At 47.0% G+C, this 22,304-nt stretch overlaps 1 protein-coding gene across 2 annotated transcripts in view; it reads right to left on the reverse strand.

Annotated features, from left to right (window-relative positions):
• VIPR1 (vasoactive intestinal peptide receptor 1) overlaps window positions 1-21,825 on the reverse strand; it is a 105,014-nt gene extending 83,189 nt beyond the window's left edge. Inside the window, exon 1 of one of the 2 annotated variants that reach the window (XM_015619938.3) lies at window positions 21,648-21,820. In XM_015619938.3, the coding sequence (XP_015475424.1) occupies window positions 21,648-21,716 (69 nt within the window). In that variant the 5' untranslated portion in view covers window positions 21,717-21,820. Of the gene's footprint in view, window positions 1-21,647 lie in introns of both variants that reach the window. The other variant, XM_015619940.3, reaches the window with a different exon arrangement.
• Window positions 21,826-22,304: the final 479 nt, after the last annotated feature.

The following is a 22,304-nucleotide window of genomic DNA, read 5'->3' on the forward strand; positions in this document are numbered from 1 at the left end:
TCCCTGGATGTGTTTAACAAAAGACTGGATGTGGCACTCGGTGCCAGGGTCTGGTTGAGGTGTTGGGGCTGGGTTGGACTCGATGATCTTGGAGGTCTCTCCCAACCCAGTCATTCTGTGATTCTGTGTGATCAACCCAGCACTGTGAAACCCACCACCAAACCATGGCCCCATGGCACCTGGAGAGCAACCAGTGCAAGATCTTCACCTGTAATCCCCAGCCAGCAGCAATGTCCTGTCAGGACTTTAATTCAGGATTCAAATGGAAATAAGATGACACCTGCAAAGCCACATAATGGATGACTCACAATGAATCCAGCCAAGTTTACCCATTCAAGAAGGGCAAATCTCATGGCTTCAAAATGGTCTGGACTGGGCCATGGTTGAAAGGTGAAGAGTTAAGGGTTGGGCTTGATGACCTTTGAGGTCTTTTCCAATCTAGACATTTCTATTATTCTGTGGATGCAGTGGTGAAATTGCACAAGCAGGTTAAAAATTCCTTTAAAACTCTTTCTGCAACAGCTTGAGCTGCCATCAAAGTTTCTAATCACAAAATGCCTAAGAGGAAATAACCACAAAACCCATCCTAAAAGATTAAGGTGCTTCATTAAAGAATAAAAACAATAACAATTAAGAAATCCAGCCTCTCTTCCCTCCAGAGTTTGACCTTGAGCAGCGTTTTCTCAGCCACATCACACACTTCTGGAAATCCCAGATTTCCCACTGAAGGCATCCACCACGAGAACATTTCAAGCATGGACAAGTAACAAACATATCCCAAGAATTTTCTGAAGACATTAACTGACAAAACCCAGCCAAGTTCTAAGCTGCCATCCATGCCCCATGAAGAGGAATATGTTCTATAAACACACAGATATCTCCACAAACAGGGAAACCAAAGAGGAGATTCCCCTTTGCCTGTGTTCTACTGACTGAAAGCTGAGTTTAATATACAGCACATTCTTTCTTCTTCTCTGCTTTTATTAATTGTACCAATTAATTTACAATTGTAATTCTGATAATGAAACAGCACTTAAATTGTTCATAATAACATTAAAACCACCTTCCTGTGAAATGAATGAGGTCCCCTCTCTGTGGACGGTGGGATATTTCCCTGTGATGATTGGAATGTTTATTAAAGTTGGGTTTTGAGTAAACAATTGTTGTAGGGAATTGATCACTGCTCTGTTGATCCTCTGCACTTTTCCAGGGAACACCATCCCAACAATGCCATTAGGATGATATTATCCCATTCCCACTGCCAAACTGCCATCCCTGTCTTCCAGAAAGCAACACCAGAATGTTGTAGGAGCCTGTTAAAATATCCCTGCTGTCCCCCAAATGATGCTTCTGGAATAAAACCCATCTTCCTCTCGTGATCTCCTGACAAAAAACTTCCTCCTCCTGATGACCAGGCACCAGCTTGAGGATGGGGGACCTCCTTCACCACCTCCTCTTGGTTGTCCTGTTTATGAAATCATGGATTGATTTGGGTTGGAAGGGACCTTAAAGCTCCTCTCATTCCAGCCCCTGCCATGGGCAGGGACATCTTCCACCAGACCAGGTTATTTTTTGCACACAGGTCATGGTTGTGCTGGAAGGAAGGGCCAGGCCACCAAAGACACGAGAGTGATCCAATCCAGGCACAGTTTCCCAATGGAAATTATTAACTTGGAGTAAAAGCTTCATCACAGCTCAACCATGAATTAAAAAGGGGGGAATCGGAAGTGAAAATAAATAAGTGAACCAACTTAACCAGTGTTGACTAAACTAAGGCAAATAGAGATGAAGAAATACAAACAAAGTGTATGAAATTTAGAAGCATTATATGAGAAGCTGAAGACATCAGGAAAACTCTGCAGCTAATAAAGATAAAGGATTAATGAGAAGTTAGTATTTTTAGTTGTGGGGCTTTTTGCTTTTTGTTTTTTTTTAATTTGATTTGTTTTGAGTTTGGTTTCCTTGGAGTTTTTTGGGTTTGGAATTTATTTTTTTTTAACAAAAAACATTACAACAAACAAAATTTTACTGACTGTACACTCCAGTAGAGGAAAGTTCAACATGTAATAATTTTGATCTGTATTTGGAAAGCAGCAGGGCAACATGCATGGCCCTGATGATGATGGAGAAGCTTTTTCCAGCTCATTAGTAACAAAGGCAGATGTTAAACAGCATTCAGGAGAGATAAACATTTGAAATTAGCAGTCCTGGAGAACTTGCATCTAAGAGCATTTGTAAAAGCTGGCTGAGATGTGTTTGAACGCAGCCAAATGCAAAACCTGGACTCGAGAAAGAACAGACTCAGCGCAGACCTCCAGTTAGGCAGCCTGGATCTCAGGAAAGAAGGGATGTGGCAGAGAATTTGGGGGATTAAAAGCGGTAAATAATTCCACATGAACTCCCAGTGCGTGCTGCTGAGAAAAGACAAACATGAGTGTTTGCTGGATAAACTGAGCAGAGAGGAAGGACAAGAAGAAAATTCTCCTTTTTTTACAGGGCACTGGGAAGATCTGTCCCATGACACCACGTCAAGAATTTTAAAAGGCCAATAAAAAGCAAAGGAGGGTGTGGAAAGGAAGCACAAAAGGAAGTAGAGGAGCCCTGCATCCTTCTGGATGCCCTCAGGTTATCTCAGTAGCCACTGGGAGCGTGTTCAGGCAACTTAACCAGGTGTTGAATGTGCTCAGAGGCCCTGTGCTATCAGAAAATTCAATCTAGCAGAGTAAAGCGCAATGGGACATGAACTGAAAACCTCTGAAAATCCACAACCCTCTCCAGATTATCTCCAATAATAGCAAGGGCCAGGGGGAATGTGTTGGGCTGCCCATCTCAGCCCCTTAAAAAGAAGAGTTCAGCAGAGCACATGTTACATTTTATCAGGTTGTTGGAGTCGACTTACTGGAGGTAACTGGTGAAAATTAGCTGCTTTTAATAACTTGCCAAATAAAATAATCTATTCTTCCCATCAGGGATTACTCTTATCTTAATATAGCTCCGAGTGCACAGACTTCCTGGGTTCTGATGACAGATTTTGGCCCAGGCACTGAGATGTTACATTTTCCTTGGACTTTCCCAAGTAGCTGCTGGCTTCCACTCATGAAAGCCCACTTGGTCTTGTTTGGGAAAAAAAAAACAAACCCACATCTAAATAATGAAGTTTCAATAACGTTCTCAACTGCAGGAGGAGGAAATGCTGCTCAGACATCCTTGAAAACTCCACTTTAGGGGCATTTCTCTTCGGTTAACACCTTTGGGTTGGAAAAAGCCAGGTCAAGGTCTAACAATCCATGTCATGGAGCAAGAAGAGGCAAAGAAAAATCATCATATTGGTCCTGCTGGAGCCACAGGTGCTGTCAGTTCCCAAAGTTTCATCAGGAAACTTGCAGTATCTTCATTTATTCCACGGTCAGTACATCCTGGTCTAGTGGAAGGTGCCCCTGCTGAGAGCAGGAGCTTGGAATGGGATGAACTTGGAGATCCCTTCCCACCAAAGCCATTCCATGATTCTGTGACCCCAGCCAGCAGAGCAGCAGCAGCCTTCAGGTCACCTTGGTGGCACAGAGAAGAAAGATGCAAAACCTCTGTAATCCAGCTGATAAATAAAAGAGAAATTCAACTTTTTTGTTTCTGATTAATTTCATGGTTTTTCCTGCTGGTTTTGCTGGGTTTGGGGATTGCCAAAGGTGACCAGGAGCAATTGGTATTTCACCAGTGCAAACCAGTGACATTGAACTGGTCCCTGTGCATGCAGGAACAGACAGAGAAATTACAGACCAAGGCAGAATTCCTCTGCCTGAAGTTTGCTGCCCAAGCCCCAGGTGAAATTCTCAAGAGTTGGGAGAACCCATGGTCCAAGAAAAGGTGTCAGGGACCTGTCCCCTCTGCAGCCCTCAGCTTCCTGAACTGCCACAAGGCCCTACCTGGGGGCAGATAAATCCAGCCTCAAAGCTCCAGTGACCACAAAAGCAGAATTTGACATCTTAATCTGCAATCCAGTCCCACCCTGGGGATGTTTTCACAGGACAAAAAGAGGATCTGATCCTGTTCTTACTAAAAATGAAGGCTGCCTGGAGCCTCCCTGTCCTCTGCATAACACCTCCCTCTGTTCCATGTGTGGGAGGAAGAAATCCATCCTGAATGAAGATGTTCTGCAATTCCTGGGAAGAGACACCATTCCTACTCATTAATTTTTTTAATTTTTTTTTTGCTGTTTTCTGTTGTTCAAAGCAAGAACATCCATGTCATCAGTTCTGGGCTTGCTGGACCCCACAAACCCAGCCTGGGGCTGGGGACACAGTGAACTCTGGCTGCATCTGCCCCTCAGAACTACTCGGATGTTGCAAAAGCGAATGGATTGTGCAATCCCTGTGCCTGCAGATGTGCTGTGGGATCCTCTGGCTGGCTGAGGTGCCCCACGACGTAAAAGGGGATTGCACTGCACCTGGTTTATCACTCATCTGGGTTTTAACCCAGGAGCAGGGACCTAAAAAGCATCTTCAGGGCTGAGATTTCAGGGCTGAGATTTCACAACCCAATTGTTTTACTCCTCTGGAAGAGTTCAAGCTTTTCCCTGAGTATCCTCAGAGCTGAAAATGCCTCTCAGCAGCACAAGCTCACACTGCTGTGGCAGAGGTTGGTCCAGCAAGGGGAGATCTTCCAGACAAGAACTTCAGGCTATTGCCAACAGGAAAACCATGTTTAAGGTCAGGAGTCCTTCAGAAACTCTTCCCAACTCCACAGCCCACCAGCCAGACCAGTGAAAAATGAGGATTTTCCATTCCACAGCCTGTGCTTTGCCCACTGCAGTGAACGGTGTATTCACCATCACCTGGTTCCTAACATTAACTTCCCCTGACTGGCTTTCCTGCCCCCAGGGATTGCTTCCTGCCCACAACATCCCATTCCCAGCCCTGCACACTTTATTGAGGACCAGTTTTTGTAGGTGAGAATTTATGGCACTTTTAAATCACAGCCAAACCAGCACCAGGATCCAGCTGTGCCTCGTGCATCCCTCACAGGTTTATCAGGCTGTGAGCATTTCTGGGAGAAATTGGCTTCTCCAAGTGTGGAAATGCAGCTTTTCCCCTTAATTTCACTCCTAATGTCCCAGGTTTGGGCTTCAGGGAATCACACAGAAGGCACAGAGGCAGCAGAGCAGGGTGAGGAAAGAGAAGAGGCAACAAAGCCTAAAATCAAAAGCCTGGAATCATTAGTAGCTTTTTACAAGGCGTGTGTGCTAATGTAAAGCCTGTTATTGCTGTAATTATAGCTGTGCTTACTGTCACTGGTAATGGATGTGCCTCCCCTGCTCACAGGGCTGCAGGGAGAGGAGGAACCTTCTCCTTCCTCAGCTTTCCCAACCTGGGCATGGAGCCATCCATCCACAGCTCCCAGAACAGCCAGGACTGAGATTTGCAGAGAGCCTGAGGAAAATCTATCTCAGTAACCCTGCCCCATAGATTTACAGATGTGGTTACACAGCCCGGAAATATTCTTGTGGGTGAATAAACAAAATAAGTGAATAATTTTTTTATTATTATTATTTTTCTTTAATGTGCAAGATCTTTTGGAGTTCTGGAGTTTATAGCCGCCACCTTGCTGTATTTCTGCTCTTTTCTGTATGTCAGCTTTGGGGGAGATTTGTGTCATTCATCTCCTCAGTGACACAAGCTGCTGTCAGACAGTTGTTTCTGCAGGTATTTGACAGCAGCATCTCATGCCACAGCTAAACCTGGATCAGGTGAGACTGAGCAATACAAAGAGCAAAATAACATCTTTATTTTCTCCTAGGTGAACACACATTTTCTACCAAGCATGGCCAGAAACCCCCTAGATTCAGCCAAGCACCGGCTCCAGGCTTTGCTCCACAAAATTAAATAGGGTAGGAAATAGAGAGAAGTGCTTTCCTCAGCATCAAATACAGCAAAATGTGCAGATCTTCTCCGAAAAGCCTTAATTTAAAAGGAAAAAAAAAATCAAGGTTGGCTCCCCAGAGTGCAGCATCCCCCTGGGATGGCACAATGAACACGTGGAGTCAGAGCAGGGATGTCTTAAAGATGGGAGAGAAAAAAAAAATAAAATCACATTTCTTCCGAGAAGCAGAGAAATTATCCCTGACCTGGGATCCAAGCCACTGTGGATTATAACTCCTTGGAACAAGACGACAATCACACTTTTTTTCTCCTTATACACAAAGCAATTTGCCTCTTCAATGGCATAAGAATTAAATCCAGCTGGAATGGCTTTTTAATTAAAATCATACTTTGCTTATCAGAGTGAGAGCACTTAACTGATTACAGAGGGAACGTGGCAAACTCTGGCATCCCACTCTAATTCCCCAAGCCAGGCTGTGCCCCAAACTCCCTGTGCTAACCCCGTGTAACCCTTTGCAGACTGCCCCACCTGAGCTCCCCTTTACGGATCAGAAAAAGTCATGTGGGACACACAGAGTCTCTGTCAAAGCTGAGATAAAAGCTTGCTCCTTGAATCTGCTGGAGACCAATTTGCTGAATCCTGGGAATTTCCCAAGCTAAGAATCTTCAAACATTTAATTTCATCTCCTTGGTTGTGTTTTTATTATATTTGTGGACAACTGGAACGTTTCTCACTGTTCTGGAAGGGCCTTGAGGCCAAAGGCTGAACCAATTTCTGGCAGATTCCCCCCACTCCAATGGTTAAGGAGCCTTTTCCTCCCAGGCATCATCATCCACACGTGCTGCCAGAGTCCTCTGCCAGATGGGCACCACAAAATTCCCAGCTCAGGATACAAGGGTGGGTCACAGCCCCCCGAGGGGTTCCCCGAGGAACACCCCACATCCCTGGGGTCACACGAGGGTCTCAGCCTCCCAGGGTTGCTCCTGTCACAACTTCCAGGAGCATTAATCCCTCAGTGGGACTCTCTGTGGCTCACATCAGCCCAGCTAAGCTGATTTATCCTGGCAAAGGTGGTGGCTGCAGGGCAGGATTTTCCCAAGCACAGCCAGGAGTTAAATTCCGAGGGCCCAATGAATACGTGACCGAATTCCTGAGGGCTTTTATCTCCCTGTGTCCTTTGCCAGATCCTGTGAGGGGAAGGGATGCTGGGGGAGATGCTGGAGCTGAGATCCTGTTCTTGTGCTGTTTGCAGTGATCCCATGGGAATTCCCTTGAAACAGGAACTCAGCAGCACTTTCCTTACAGACAGAAAGGAGATCAAATGCCACTTCCACCAGGAAAGACACGATTTTTGTCTCCACAAAAATTATTTCAGCCACAAGGTGCTGATTTAGGCTGAATTAACCCTCTCCTGGTCAAACCCAAGAACACACGTGTTGCTCTTCATGTGCCTCCCACATAATGAGGAAAATGCTGCTTTTCCCTTGCACTCCTCCTGCTCTCTCCCTCCTGACACCCAGGAGTGCTGCTTTCCATCACATCACTTAAATGCCACCATTCTGCAGGGGAACAACCCACTGAAAAACCCTGCAGGAGACACCTGCAGGTGGTCAGAACTTCTCAGACTCTTAAATACTTTTAAACTCCAGACTCAGCCCAATATTACATTTCTAAGCCTGAAAACGTCCCAAATTAAATCTGCAGCTATTGAAGGGAGTTAGAGACACCCAGACTCCAAGGCTGAATAGGATTGAAACTGCTAGTTGTGACAGAACTTTCAAAAGTGAAACTTTCCCACTCATCTCATCTGTGGCAGGGGTCATGATCCCTTCTCTGAGTGGGTCAGACTGACAGCCTGAGAATGACGAAGGTGGCACTTCCCTCCTGCCCAGAAATGGCTCTGCCATCAGTTAAAGATGTGGCACATCCTGGCCCTTTTCTGGCCTGAAAATAAAGTTTAAAAACATGGGTTTTTTTTCTTTATTTGTTCACCTTTCTGTTAAGAAAAATAACTTAGGACTTCCTAAGTTTCGAATTCTTCTATTCTACGATATCCAGTTTCTTGATGGGAAGAAAAGGGGGACAGGCTGTTCTGGTTTGAATTCCTCATTGACTAAGAATGAAAATCCCCAAGGATAAATCCCTTCACCCCCTCTCAATTTTGCAAAATAACCCACCTTGCTGAGATTATTCCTCAAGTGAAAGGTTAGTGTTTTTGTTAAGGGAAAATAACCCGTGGAAGGCAAAGAGTGGGCAAGGTCTTACATGAAGAGAGCACTCTCCCATCTTTTTACCTTGGCCTTAAGATCAATTAAATCTCATTTCCCAGTTCCCACATGCTCCAGTCTCAGAGGGCAGCTCTGGTCACTCACTGGTGAGCTCTGTACAATTTTAATGGATTCCCCACTGCAGACCTCACTGTTGGGGTACAAATTCAATTTCAGATTTCTCTCCCTCCTGCCCTTTGTAAGCAGCTCATGGTCCTGGTGGATGTGGGGCTGGAGGTGGTCACTGCATCTTTCCTGGTGAAAAGCACAATTTTTAATTTTGCTGTTGTTATTTTAGCACAGTGTGAAGAGTCTGGGTGAGACTCTCAATTGATCCTATGAGGACAATCAAAAATATTAATCTTCCTCTCCATTCCAATTATTTTACAGGAAATGGGCCACGTCAGCTGGGTGAAACACCATGCTGGGACTGTCACCCAACCCTTGTGTGACCACTGAGCACATGGCCTGTGCCATTCTGATGGAAACCACTCCCTGCTCCCTAACAAAACACTCCTTTCCCTCCATGGCCACCACCCCCAGGACATTTGGCTGGCACAGGAAGGACTGAGGCCACTGTGGATGGATCCCTCTGAGCAGGGGGTGATGTTGGGAGAGGGCAGTGAGCCCTGCCACACGTAGGGCAAAGCTGTCCAGCTGGCCTTGAGCTTCTGCCACACATCCCCAGCGTGTCCACACACACTCAAATTCCAAAATAAGGAGCCTAGAGGAAGATTCTAGAAGGAGGAATCATCAGTGGGACCCTTCCAGCAGGAATCTGGCAGATCCACAACACTGGTGGGACTGGACTCTGAGGAGACACCACTGATGTCTCCCAGTACTTCAAAGAGGTTTATAAAAAAGAAGGAGAACAATTTTTTCCTTGGGCAGATAGATATAGGACAAGGGAATGGTTCTGAACTAAGAAAAGAGATTTCTTAGATGTCAAGAAGAAATTCTCCACTGTGAGACTGGTGAAACACTGGCACAGGGTGCCCAGAGAAGCTGTGGATGCTCCTTAGACCTGGAAATGTCCAAGGCCAGGTTGGACAGGGCTTGGAGCAACCTGGGACAGTGGAAGGTGCTCCTGCCCAAGGCAAGGGGTGGAATGGAATCATTTTAGAACCCTTTCCAAGCCAAACCATTCCATGACTCTGTGATGACTACACAAACCCCTTGAGAGATCCTGCCCATCTCTCAACAAACCACACTGGATTTCTACACTGGATTTTAATTTCTAAACCAGAAGAAATGTTCCTTTTATCCTCCAGGATGACCTGTTCCCATCTCCTACTCTCACCTGGCTGAAAGTCAAACTCAGATACGGCTCCACCAAGCTCCCATTCCTGCACTGCCAGGTAGATCCATACCTGCACTAATGTTTTGTTCCTGCTGAAGTTGCTTCTGTCTTGGTCATTTTTTCCTGACAGGAGAGAAGGAGGGTGAGCACAGCATCGGGACTTGGATCACATCTCACTCCCTCACTGCTGCAAACCTTCTCACACCCAGCCAAATCCAATCCCATCGAGTATACAACACTCCTGCACCAGCACTGGCCCTTTACTTTTGAATCATAAATTCCTTAAAGCTGGGAAAGGCCTCTGAGATCACTGAGTCAATTGTAAACCCATCAATGCCATGTCCAGCACTAAACCATGTCCCCAGGCACCACCTTTACACATTTTCTGAACACATCCAGGGAGGGTGATTCCACCACCAACAGGAGCAGCCTGCTCCAAAGCTTGACAACACTCTCAGAGAAGAAATTTTTCCTAACACTTCCACGAAGAAAAAGATGCTTCCATGCCCTGATGTCATCCCGAGTCCACGTGTGTAGGGGGTGAGCACATCATCCCCATGACATCAATTAGCAATGCTAATCCAGCCAAGCATTAATTACAACGCCTTTAGGATGCAGGCAGATAAAAGTGAGAAGAAACAAGGCAAAAGAAAGTCTCATTTCCAAGCTGGGTTTTAGGCATTCAGCCACAAGACCACCCCCAGCAGAAAGTTCATTTTCAGAGTCTGGAACTGAGCTGAGCTTCCCAGCTTCATCCTAAACTCTCCATCTGTAGCTGAATTCATTGGTTCATCTCCTTCTCCTGCTGGTTGCCCCAGTGGATGCTGTTCCTTGCCTGTACTTTTCCCCAGGCTACTCTGCAAGGGAAATCAGCATTTATTTTTAGGTCCATTGCTCTCTGACTGGTTGGGCTCTCCTCCCAGGGCTGCAATGTATATTTAATACTTGTTTTCAGAGCTGACAGCCCAGGAAGTTTGAGTGGTGAGCTGGCACACACAAGAAATCACTATAAAGGAGAGGAGAGCATCAACCTGCCAAATATTTAAACTTCCCTTCTGGAAAGAGAGACTTGACTCCTCAGCAGTCCCACAGTGGGGAAGGGAGCAAGAATCAAAGACACAGTTGCTGTTTGATGAGGATGATGATGATGATAGCTTCATTGTGCAATAAAATCCCGTTAGATCTGCAGCAGAGAGGAACAGGAAGGGGACACACGGTTACAGCAATTTGCAGAGGAAAAAGAAGTCCACGCTGGAAAAAGGCAGTACAGGAGAGAGAAAAGTGCACCTGGGCTGCTCAGCATTCCCAGCACAGGGAACGTCCCTGGGAGTGCTGGAGCTCTGGAGGCTTCTGGACAGAGCCAGGGGTTGTCCCACATGAGGGATTCAGCTCAGGTTTGTGATCATTCCTCACTGGAGCTCCCCAAGCCCTCTGCAGCTGGGATTCAGGACTCTGCCCATGGCTCACCACAATCTCCATCCTCTCCCTCATCCCTGTATCCCCAGACAATTCCTGCTGGGATCACAGGTCCTGGCCAGCCCCTGGTCAGACCCAACAGTCCCATGGATTCTTTTCCCTTCCCATCTCTCTTCCCAAAGAGAGTGTTGTTCAGTTGCATGAAGGGTCTTCCCTTCAGGAAAACACAACTTTTCCTTAGCCCTTTGCTCTTCCTCCACAGCTCAACTGAACATTTTTGGAAGATTTATCAATAAATCCTGCCTTTGCTTCACCTCCCTGTAACAACAACACTCAGCACACAGATTTGCACAGACAACCAGAGCTTCAGCTTTATAGCTGGGTTTAAAATTATTTCCAGATATTTTCTTGGTCCCTTAAGGCATTTCTGAGGCTCAGGTCAAGTAGACCCAAGGCAGCGAGTTCCAACTCTAATTTCCTTTTCTGTCTACAAAACCATCAGGGCTTGGCTAACACAGTTTAACCACCAGAGATGTCTGGCTCTGGGAACAGCTTTCCACTCAAAGCAGCACAGCAAAAAGGTGGATTTTAGCAAAATGAAGCTAAATAACTGGATGGTCAAAATGGGAGTGTTGGCAGACAATTTAAGGAGACAGAAAAGTCGTTCCTGCCCCATATCCCCAAGTTTGTAAGACCCAAATGAAATCAACAGCGGAGGTGGAAGGCACAAATACACACACCAACACCAGGAACACCTTCCTTGTGGTGTATAAATTTAATTATAGTGTAGATCAAGCACTTCCAGAGCACCTTTAGCCTCTGGCAGACACCAACGAGCCATCTCCAAAAGAAGTAGGGACCAAGATGAATGGATATCTAAAACAACATCTCAAACCAGTTTTATTAAGTGCCCTTACAGCCCTGATTGACTGCTGATATCTGACACACAGTATTTTTTATTTGACTAGCACATCTAGAGGCAGAAAAAAGCTTTTAAGGCTCTTTACGCCTGGAACTCAGTGAGGAAACTTCCAGCTACGCATTTCATGGGTCTGAAAAAGCTGTTCTGAGTTCTGCCAAGTTCCTTAATTACAGAAATAAAAAGAAAATAACTAAATTACCCAGGCTGGGAGGAGCTGGTGGGACGCCCAGCCCTTTGTGGGGCTGTGGGGATGTGAAGAATTATCACATGGATACCACATTACCCAGCATGGAGTGAGCAGGTGGGAAGGAAACTGTGGCACAACATAAAAACCCACATTTCCATGGAGTTTGAGGAGTTTAATGCCCAGAAGGGCCATGAATTTAATTTGGGAGCTTGGCTGTAGGTCTGTGGCGTGAAGGATGGGAGCGATGTTTTGCCAAAGGACACCCTCCACAACCAGCACTCTGATTTTGTGTTATCCCAAACATTTCCAGGCTAAATCCACAGCAATGGCTACTCAGCTTTTTTCCCTTTTTTATCCCTCAGGAAGTGTTGCTATACCTGAAAGCACATATTTTTATATGCATAAATATATATATATACACATATATAAATATCTATTTCAGTTGTTCCAATATAAGCTGTTATTTCTCTGGATAAAAACTTTCCTCATCTGCATTGCACACAAACAGCCTAAAGATAAGCCTTTGATACACCCTGTGCTGTGTGAACTCCCTGGAAAGGGAGGAGGGAGAGGGGCAAGGGGCAACAAAGTTTAATTTTGCTGAAAACAAAACTATTTGAACAATTCCTGCACCTCAACCACAAAGCATCACCTCCAGCAGGTGAAAAAAGGCTTTGCAAAGAGAAAATCTGCAAAAACTGAAGTGTTGGGGTGCAGAGAAGAGCAGAAAGGGTGGAAAATTTCCTTGGGAGGGATCACTGGTGAGACCCACATGGCTCTGCAGATGTGTTTAATGTTGTGTCCCCCCAAAAATGCACTCAGCCTTGCAGTGGACACTTGAGCACATCAGAAATTCCTTGTGTAGTGCTTGCCCTCCCCTTGGTGCCCTGGAAATCTGGGAACTCTCTCAGCAGCAGCTTCTCTGTCTCTGAGGATGTCAAGCAAAAAGAAAACCTCTTCCTGCTGTGAAAACGGGCTGGAAAAGCCTGATTGTTCTTAAAAGGCAGGATGAAAATGGCAAAAAAAACCCAAATAGATGGATGCAGATGTGGGAGGAAACAAGTGAATTAATTCACTCTTTTGCCATTTGCATTTTGCTTTGGAATGACCCCAGGGCAGCAGGAAAACCCCAGGAACTCCCAGGGAGGGAACCTCAAAGCTCCAGCATCCCTCCACAGAACTCCAGCAAGGGAGCAAAGCAGCCACATCATTCCTTGCTGAACTGTCCCAAATTACATGGGAAAAAAACAGCCAAAAAACACCAGGACTGAGCCCAGCCACTGATGGTGAGGAGGGTGAAGTAGTTTTAGCCACTTTAAACAAGGCACAGGTTCAATCTTCACTCAGGAAACTCCTGAGGGCAGCAAAAGGTGACTTAAAAGTAAAAGAATAAAAGCAAAAAAGCAGCAAGTACATGTCCCACACAGCCATGGGCAGGATGAAGGAGTTCCCCTCTCTCCTGACAAATGGATGGGGTAGGAGATACAACAATAATCACATTCACTTAAAATCAGAGGTGGATGTGGCTGTGGCACAATAAAGGTGGCAGAGGTGTAACCCCAGCAGGGTTTGGATCCTGGCCATTTCAAAGCTGAGTGCATAAAAAAGCTGAGGGTCTGCCTTGAAGCTGCTTTTCATTTTTGGTGCAAATGTGCAGAGCTGTTATGGATAACTTTTTTTTGGGGTGGTGATCATCACAACCAGTACATTTAATTAGATTTTGTTTCCTTCCTGCCTAGCAAGGGGATGTGTTCCTCAAAGTCTGAGCTGCCACTTGGGAGAGATGAAATAAAACCTGTTCTTGGGTAAGGAATAAAGCAGGCAGCAGGGAAAAGCTCAGCATGGAGAAAATTTCCTTCCTTATATATTTTTTTCCCTTTCACTCTTACACAACACAAGAAACCAGTTTGAGGCTTAAGATCTCTGAAGAGAGGTGTCTGCCAAAGGACTGAAGTGCCACTGTGTCTGTGAGGCTTCAGGAAGGTGCAGAATGAGGTAACTTTAATTTTGGTGCTCACAGCATCAGAATCCCAGAATCCTAGAATGGTTTGAGTTGAGAGGGACCTTAAAGTTCATCTCCTTCCAACCCCTCACCTGCTTCCCTCTCTGCAATTATGTGGGGATATTTTTCTACTCCTCCAGTGGCCTGGAAGTGCTCAGCAGCACTGAGCCTGCCTTCAGTGCTGGCCCCACAGGAGCTCAGACTGTTGGAGTCTGGAATACAGTATGTGTGCCCTTGTTTTTAATACTAAGATCTAGAAAAACATTGAATTTCATATAATATGAAATTCATGAGCATGTTTTCATAGTGATACATGAAAACAAATGTTAAAGTTAGATAGAAAAACATAAAAGTGTGTGTGGATTAGAAAGTTTTTTAAATCACTGGGTGAAAAAGTTAGTTTAGAGAACAGAAGACAAGATGGAGGATTTAAGGTGTTGTCCATTGTTCCTTCTTCTTTCTTCTTCATGTTCATCTCCTAGAGGTTTTTGGGTAATAGGAAGTGATTGGATAAAAAATGCCGCAGTGCATCACAGAGGTGATGGGTCATTGGGTCATTAAGAAAAATAATATACGTGTCTATTGTTAATTGGGTAAGAATAGGTATAAAGATAAAAGAACTGCGTAGTTCGAGGCCATTTTGTGCGTCAGACACGAAGTGAGCCACAAGGCCTTGTTTGTACCATCAGAGGAAAGAAATGTGCCAAATTACAAAGATTGATCTTGTAACCAGCCTGGAGAGACCTGTTAAGTTTTGTAAGGATCCTTCAATAAACACAAGAAACAAGATTCTAACGAGCTCAGGAGTTTTCTTCCAATCATAAGAACTGAGATAAGTGGAACTCCCCACAAGGGAGGACCCCAGAAGAATTCAGCCCAAAGGAGGCTGAGAGACTAGAGAAAAGTTATATCCACAGGGAACTGAGCCCAAAGGAGGCAAGGAGATAGACATTACACAGACCATCCTGGGCACCCAGACACCCACAGAGAAACACCAAAATCGGGGTGTCCTGACCTGCCAGGAGAATCCCACCTGCAAGGGAGCTGCCAGGCTGGGCATCTGTGACAGCCAGTGACATCTGTGAGGGCCCTGGGGACACTGCCCAGATGTTGGTTGGGGTCTTCCAGATCACCAGGGATTAGTTGGAACATCTGTTAAACACAGAATCCAGGCTGGAGCCTCAAAGACACCCAATAGATTTCAGCTTTTAAAAGGAGACACCAAGTATTGATATTTTTTCCTCCAGACAAGAATTGTATTTAAATAGATTTTTTTTTTCCTGTCCCTCTTGATGGGATGACAGAGATGAGGATGAAAAAAACTGTGGAGCTCATACAGGAGGAGGAGGAGGAACACCCCTGCTGAAAAAAGAACAGGGCCATGGGGATGGTGGCTCAGCAAACAGAGCTGGGATCCCTATATTCACTTTCTTTGGCCTCTTCTCCACTTTAAATTCATGCAGATCAATGGAGCCAAGCCATGACAGCCAACAGAGTTTATCAAAAACACATCACCCACCCTCTTGTCCAGCTCCTTAGTGAAATGTATCAGAAAATAATCCCAGTTTGGTTCTGAATTAGAAAATAATCACAATTCTGTGCAAACACTGGAATTTAAATGCCAAGCAGATTTACAAAAGTGTAAATCTCCAGCTCCCAGCAATGCAAACAGTGAAATGGAGAGTTAGGGACTGCCCTGGTGGGGAGAAATCCACCTAATGTGACTAATGGAGAAATTTAAAGCTTTTAATATCTACTGGTGCAGTTGACTGAAAAAGTGACTGTGTTAATTTAAAATACATCAGGGTCTCACAAATTCTTGTAGAGGAATGGGCTGGAAATCCTATATATATATTTTTATATATGTGTATATATTTATATATATATATGTCAGTGCTGGAGATAAGATCTGCCCCAATAAAGAGCCACTGAAGCAGCACTAATGCAAGCTCTGCAGCCTTGAGCACACATCCCTGCTGCCAGAAACCTCCCAAAATTCACTTCACAAACCACCCTGCTCCAAATGGCCCAGCCGAGGGCTGATGCCAGCCCCAGCCAGGGCTGCACCCACCCTGGGGCACCCTCCTGGCACCCACAGCTCTGGGGGCAAAAGGCAGCAGAGACAGGGCTGTGACAGCAAGGAAACCTCACATCTGCCTGCTCCTCCTCTCCTCACCTGCTCGCTCCCAGCAGGTCAGGTCCCGTTCACAGGAGCTGTTTCTATTTGTGCAGATTGGCAATTATTAAACATAAGCTGTTATAGCTCTCCCCTCCTTAGGGTTTATGCTGGTTCCAAGTGATTTGTGGCAGAGCTACAGCCAAGGAGGATGGCCCTAATAAAGCTGAAGTATTTGTGATGTATTAACAACATCTTCATCAGAAGGAAAGTTTGAAGCTTTTTTTTTTTTTTTACACTTTCAGGAGCTTTTAGGGTTTTGAGCAGTGCTGAAGCAGCCTGGCATTGCCCCATTTAACAAATAAATGGGTTTTATTTATAACCAATGGTTCTGGGGAGCTCATCCCCTCCTCAGAAATCCCCTCCTCAAAACCTCCCCCCGGCTCTTCCTGAGGAATGAACGCTCCCTGCATCCCGGGAAAGGTGAAGGTTGTGTCCAGAGAGAGGAACCAGCCCAGAGAAATGAATTCCCAGAGAAAGGGAATGGTGACAAAAAGGCTGTTCAGGTGGGGAGCAGCCTCCTCCAGCAGGGCAGGACCTCCCTGCCATGGCAGGAGCTGTGGGAGCTCCGGGTGGACGAGGTCTGGCTTCTCATGCCTGGCCCTCTCATAAACCAAAAGCTTTGGGTTTTCTTCCACTGCAGCCCTCTGAGATCTCATTTTCAAAGGCAAAAGCGTCTCCCCTCTTGGCTCAGGTCCCACCCAGCTGAAGCTGTGGGAGCTTGTGACTTCTGGAAAACATCTGGGAGCGCAGAAGGGAGGGAGCAGTGGAGAAGCTGCACTCAGCACTCACATGGGGAAACCAAACCCATGCCACAGGCCAGTCTGTGTGTCTGTCCATCCAGCCCCTCCTGCTCTGGGCTCTCCACTCACCTCCTGCTCATTCTGGCTGTGGTTTTGGCCCCACAAAACCATATTTATGGGGTTTTTTTTTCTTGGCTGCATTTCTTAGACTTTGATTCTTGCAAAGGACTTCCCTCTTCTTTCCAACACAGAAGAGAGAAAGCTGATGAGAGCAGGGAGTGGGGATATATTTAATCCCACAGCCTTTCCCAGGCATTGGAAAATCACAAATCCGTGTCCCCTGAGCAGGGTGGTGCAGCAGGGACCCCATTTACAGCAGAGAAGTGACACTGCCCCACTGGTGCTGACCTGCTCTGAGGGCAGGGTGTGACCTCCCTCTCACCTAAACCCAGCTGAATCCTGCTCCCCACCAAAGCCTGACTTAAGAGTTTTTATTCTGCACGGATAATCTGAGCTTTTTCCTGAATTTCAGCCACTCAGGGTGTGGCAAATCTCCTCCAAGTGCACTCAGGTCTGGCTTAAAAAAGATCATCAAATCTTGGGTCTTGTTGATCTCCACAGTGTCTGGAGCCAATAAATGGGACACTTGGCTCTCCCCCCTGTCCCTCTTCCCTCTGCTCCAAGAGATTTGTGTCTACATTCTAGCCCAAACACCAGAAAATTCCCAGTCCTCCCAGGCTATCAGCATATCATGTGGAAGATTGATTTTGACAAGTCACCAGTCTCTCCAGTTGTTTCTGCTGGAGACCATCTGGTAAAGGCAAAAAGCTCACTTTTTTTTTTCCCTTTTTTCCCCCCCCTGAAAATGAATATGAACTCTGCATGTTTGCCATTCCTAAGTCAGCCTGGCAGCTGAAGCAGCTCTCTCCTGACACGGTCCCACCACTCACCCTTTTTTAAATGTGCAGAGCATCCCCCTGCTCTGCATCCCCTGACTGCCACGACCCCTCTTTGGAAAACCAAGTGTGAGGAGACAAAAAACCCTCCCAAAAGTCACTGAGAAGCCCTGAGAACGAGAACAAAATGTTTTGTCAGCCTCACGAGCCACCACAGGACAAAATACAACTCTCTTGAATTTGCATTTCTACCTGGAGCAGCGTTCTGGCTCTCACACCTCTCGCTGCTGGTACAACAGCGAAACCTTGGAACCAGGATATTTTTAAAGTGCTGTAAAAACAGGGGGAAAGCACCTCCACACCCAAAATTCACAACCCAGGTGGCTTTCCCTGTCCATGGTCCCACCTGCCTCCTGATGCTGAGTGTCTGGTGAAAGTCCCTCTTTTTAAATTACACCCTGTTGGACTCAGCCCATCACAATTCCTGGCTGGTTGGAATTGAGTTTCCCTGCTGGAGACAGACCCCTGGCTTATGGGGAGGATGTGATAATGATGGTGTGAATGCTGGAGTAAAACACAGCTTGAAACAGCTTTAGATATTTTCCCTAGCACGTTTCCCCCCTCCCTATTTTACCATTTTGCCTTTTTATGCCCTAAATAAGAGCTCCCACAATATTATTATTGCTGATTATGTGCCCTCTCTGAAGACTTTCAGCGTTATAGAGAGGCAGAGAGGCTTTCAGAGTTATCCAGACACAGGGCTGGGCAACTGGTTCTCCTGAATAAAGTCAGTCATGCATTTATACAAGCATAAATGGAATAAATCATACACCCAGTGATACACTCGGGATTTGTGGCCAGGCCTTTGTTAAACACGTGTTGTTATTGCTAAAGGATCTTTGTGCTGGATGCAGGAACTGGGCTGGAGGATTCCAGTGACTACCTTGTGTTTCAGCCAAAAGCAGTGATTGTTTAAAGTGTATTTATGTCACTTCACAGATTCTCAATCAATGACAAGAGGAAGGAGATAGAGACACAGCTGAAGTGCTTGTCCCGTGAGCTCAGATTGCGCTGATTTTCCACACTGATCACATTTCCAGCATTTGCACTCTCACTAATGAAGAATCAGATCTGAGTTGTTCTATTCTTTTCCATCACAAACCTACTTCAAGGCTGGAACAGAGCAAAGCACAGAAGAAAAGCACAAATTGCACCAGATGGGCAGATTTGGCTAATTCAAGGAGCCTGAAATCTGAAGGCACGTGGAATCCACCAACTGCTTCAAATTATCCACATCTCATGTTCTAGACAAACACTGGGAGGGGGGAAAAAAAGTGTCTAATTTGTAGCTCTTCAGGCAAATTATCTTAATTACACCCCGAAAACCAACACAGAAGAACCTAAAAGGGATTATTGTGCATTTACACCACGTCAACACTTTTATTCCAACTTTTCAAAGGTGTCCCTGGCAGGAGGGCAGGACTTTGGTGAGTGTGGCCTGATGAACTGCAGCAAATGAGATCTGCTGAGAGGTGAAAGTTTATAACAGCAATTAGAAACCACATGGCTGCAACAGTTTTATGGCGCTGAACTTGTTGATCAGCCACTTGTTCAGAGTTTTTTTTTTCCCCCAAGGACGTACCAATAAAAAATTATCACAATAAATTAAACGAATGAAACCCAAACCAACAGAGATCTGCTGAGCCATCACAGCTCCCAGAGCCAGGTTATGATTGCAGAGCTGATTTTTGCTTTAAAAATCAGCATCAAATCCCAGGTTTAAACTGAGAAACAAAGCAGGGATTTTCTCCAGCACTGAGGCAGCTCAGTATTAGTCACCTTGCAGATCAGTGCTGATAAGGAGCATGTGAATCTTTTTAACCCACCGGCGTGAACCAGATCCCAGGAACATTAACAACAACAGAATAATAATAAAAGGGTTGGAAAGGAAGCAGTTACAGTCTGTGCCTCGTGCTGCCCCAAAGCTTTAGGGGTTTGTGCTTATTGGTGGCAACCCAAGAGCATCACCCCCAGCCTGATCCTGCCACCCCTCGCGGGGTGAACTTCGGCAGCCGTGCGACCTCACCCTCTGCAGGATCCGGCCCCGGAGGAGCTCCTCATGCCAACAATCTTTAAAGAAATGGGAATTTTGCCAAGGGCTTCAGTGGAAGCAAGAACTGGAGCAGCTCCAGCAGCTGATGAGAACGCTGCCCCCTTCTCCTTTCCCCAGCTCCAGCCCTGGACACATGGGCTATTTCAGATCTCCCCTAAAGCAAGCTCTGTAGAATTCCAAGAACTGATTGCCTGGTCATTTTTTTTTCAGTACTTAAATCCATTTTCCCAACCTGTTCATCCTCTAAGAAAGTCTTTGGCAATGCAGATGGGTGGGTGGCTCATGGTGACAGCCAAAAAAAAAAAATTGCAATTAAATCCATTTGTTTCATTTTTCTGTGGGACAAGGGGAGAAGAAAGGGGAGAAGAAAAAGGAGACAAGTGATGCACTGACACATCTGGGTTAACTTCCACTCTCTGAGGCTCAGCTTGGTTGATCTGACTCCGCTTTATGACCAGGCTGATGATGCTCTGAGCAGCTGGTCTACTGAAACCCGTCCTGTCCATAGGGATTTGGAATCAGATATTTATTTCCAACCATTCTACAACGGCTCTGTGACCACAGCCACTGTCACCAGCCCAGCAGAGCAAACACAGGTGACTTGTAACCAAGAGCCCATGGTACAACCCAGTTCTGGTGGGCAACCTCAGGGTCCCCAGCCCTACAGGATGCTGGGAAGGCAGCTGTACCTTCCAGAAAGAAAACAGCTCTGGAGAAGGTTACAGGTGAGAGGGACACTCAGCACAACCAGCACCAGATCTCCCCCCAAGCCCAGTCTTCTAAATTAAATCAGGTCTCGTAACAAATCAAACGCTGTAAGGAAACGAGCTGCGAGAAGAAAGCTTCAGCGAAATCAGAGAACTGCAGACTCCCTGAATGGTCTGGGCTGGAAGGGACCTTAAAGATCGTCCAGTTCCACCCCGTGCCATGGGCAGGGACACCTTTCCCTGGAGCGGGGAGCTCAGATAAGCGTGCAGAAGCCGTGCCCGGTGCCTGCTGGCACGGAGGATCAGCTCTGCTGGCACGTGTGGCTCTGTGTGTGTGTGCACAGGCACACACAGCAGCAGGAGACACAAACCCCCTTTGCTCAGCCTGCCCCGGCACTGTCCCCATCACCGACCCGACCGCGGGGAAATCACACCCAGGATGGACCAGACACATCCCCTGCCCCCGGCTCTGGAGCGCTGGGAAGCGGAGCTTTGCCAAACTTCTCGTGGGCAGCTGCGGGGAAAGCCCATCCCCGAGCCCCCGAGCCCCCTGCCCATCCCCGAGCCCCCTGCCCATCCCCGAGCCCCCGAGCCCCCTGCCCATCCCCGAGCCCCAGAGCCCCCTGCCCATCCCCGAGCCCCAGAGCCCCCTGCCCATCCCCGAGCCCCCTGCCCATCCCCGAGCTCCGGAGCCCCCTGCCCATCCCCTCGGGAACTCTCATCCCGTTATCCCCAGGCTCGGGGAGAGCCCTGCAAGGATTCCTCGAGCTCTTGCACAGAAACCGAAGCAAACCGAAAGCCGGCAAACCTGAATGACAGCGAAACCGGGAGCGGGTTGTGAAATAAAACGCTAAAATCCCGAATGGAGCTCCTCCAGCTCCGAGGGCTCCGCTCCCTCGCCAAGGGGACGCGCACCTGAGCCTAAGGGCAAACCGAGCCCTATTTCCCAGCTTAGCGGGGCACAGGAGCACATCCACCTGCCCTCAGCCGACAGCGCTCCCAAAGTTGCCCGAAGTTGTGGCAAAGCTCCCCCGGGTCACTCACCGCGGCCAGCAGGCAGCCGAGCAGCGGCACCGCGCCGGGCAGCGCCGAGCCCCGCAGCCAGCCCCGCATCCTGCCCGGCTCCCGGCGGCACGGACACGGCAGCGGCAGCAGGCACAGCGGCAGGAGCGGCAGGAGGCACAGCAGAAGCAGGAGGAGAAGGAGGAGGAGGCAGCGGCACGGAGCCCGCTCCGCTCCGCAGAGCGCCCGCACCGCCCCCGGCACCGCCCCCGCCCGCCCAGGTACGGCCCGGGAGCGGCTCTGCCCCGAGCCCCGGCTCCTTCCCCAGCTCTGCACTGCTGCCTTCCTCCCCCTTCCTTCTTACACGGCTTCTTTGGACCTCTATTCATTTTCCTTTCCCCCTTTTTTCCTCTTCTTTCTCCTGTTTTTCCTCCTTTCCTACTTCCCTTCTCTTCTCTCCTTTTCATTTTTCCCCCTTTATCTTTCTCCATTCTCACCTTTCTTTTAATTTTCTATTTCTTCTTTTCATCTGTCTTCCTCCTCTCTTCCCCCTTTCTCTCCTATTTCCCACATTTCCTTTTCACTATTTCCCCTTTTCTCTCTCTTCCCTTTTTACTTTGTCTCTCTTTTCATCTTTATTTCCCCCCCTTCTGTCCCCTTTTTTTTTAATTTTTCTTTCCCATTTCCCCCTTGTTCTCT

Source organism: Parus major, chromosome 2 (genome assembly GCF_001522545.3).
Source record: "Parus major isolate Abel chromosome 2, Parus_major1.1, whole genome shotgun sequence".
In the NCBI taxonomy this organism is placed as follows: Eukaryota; Metazoa; Chordata; class Aves; order Passeriformes; family Paridae; genus Parus; species Parus major.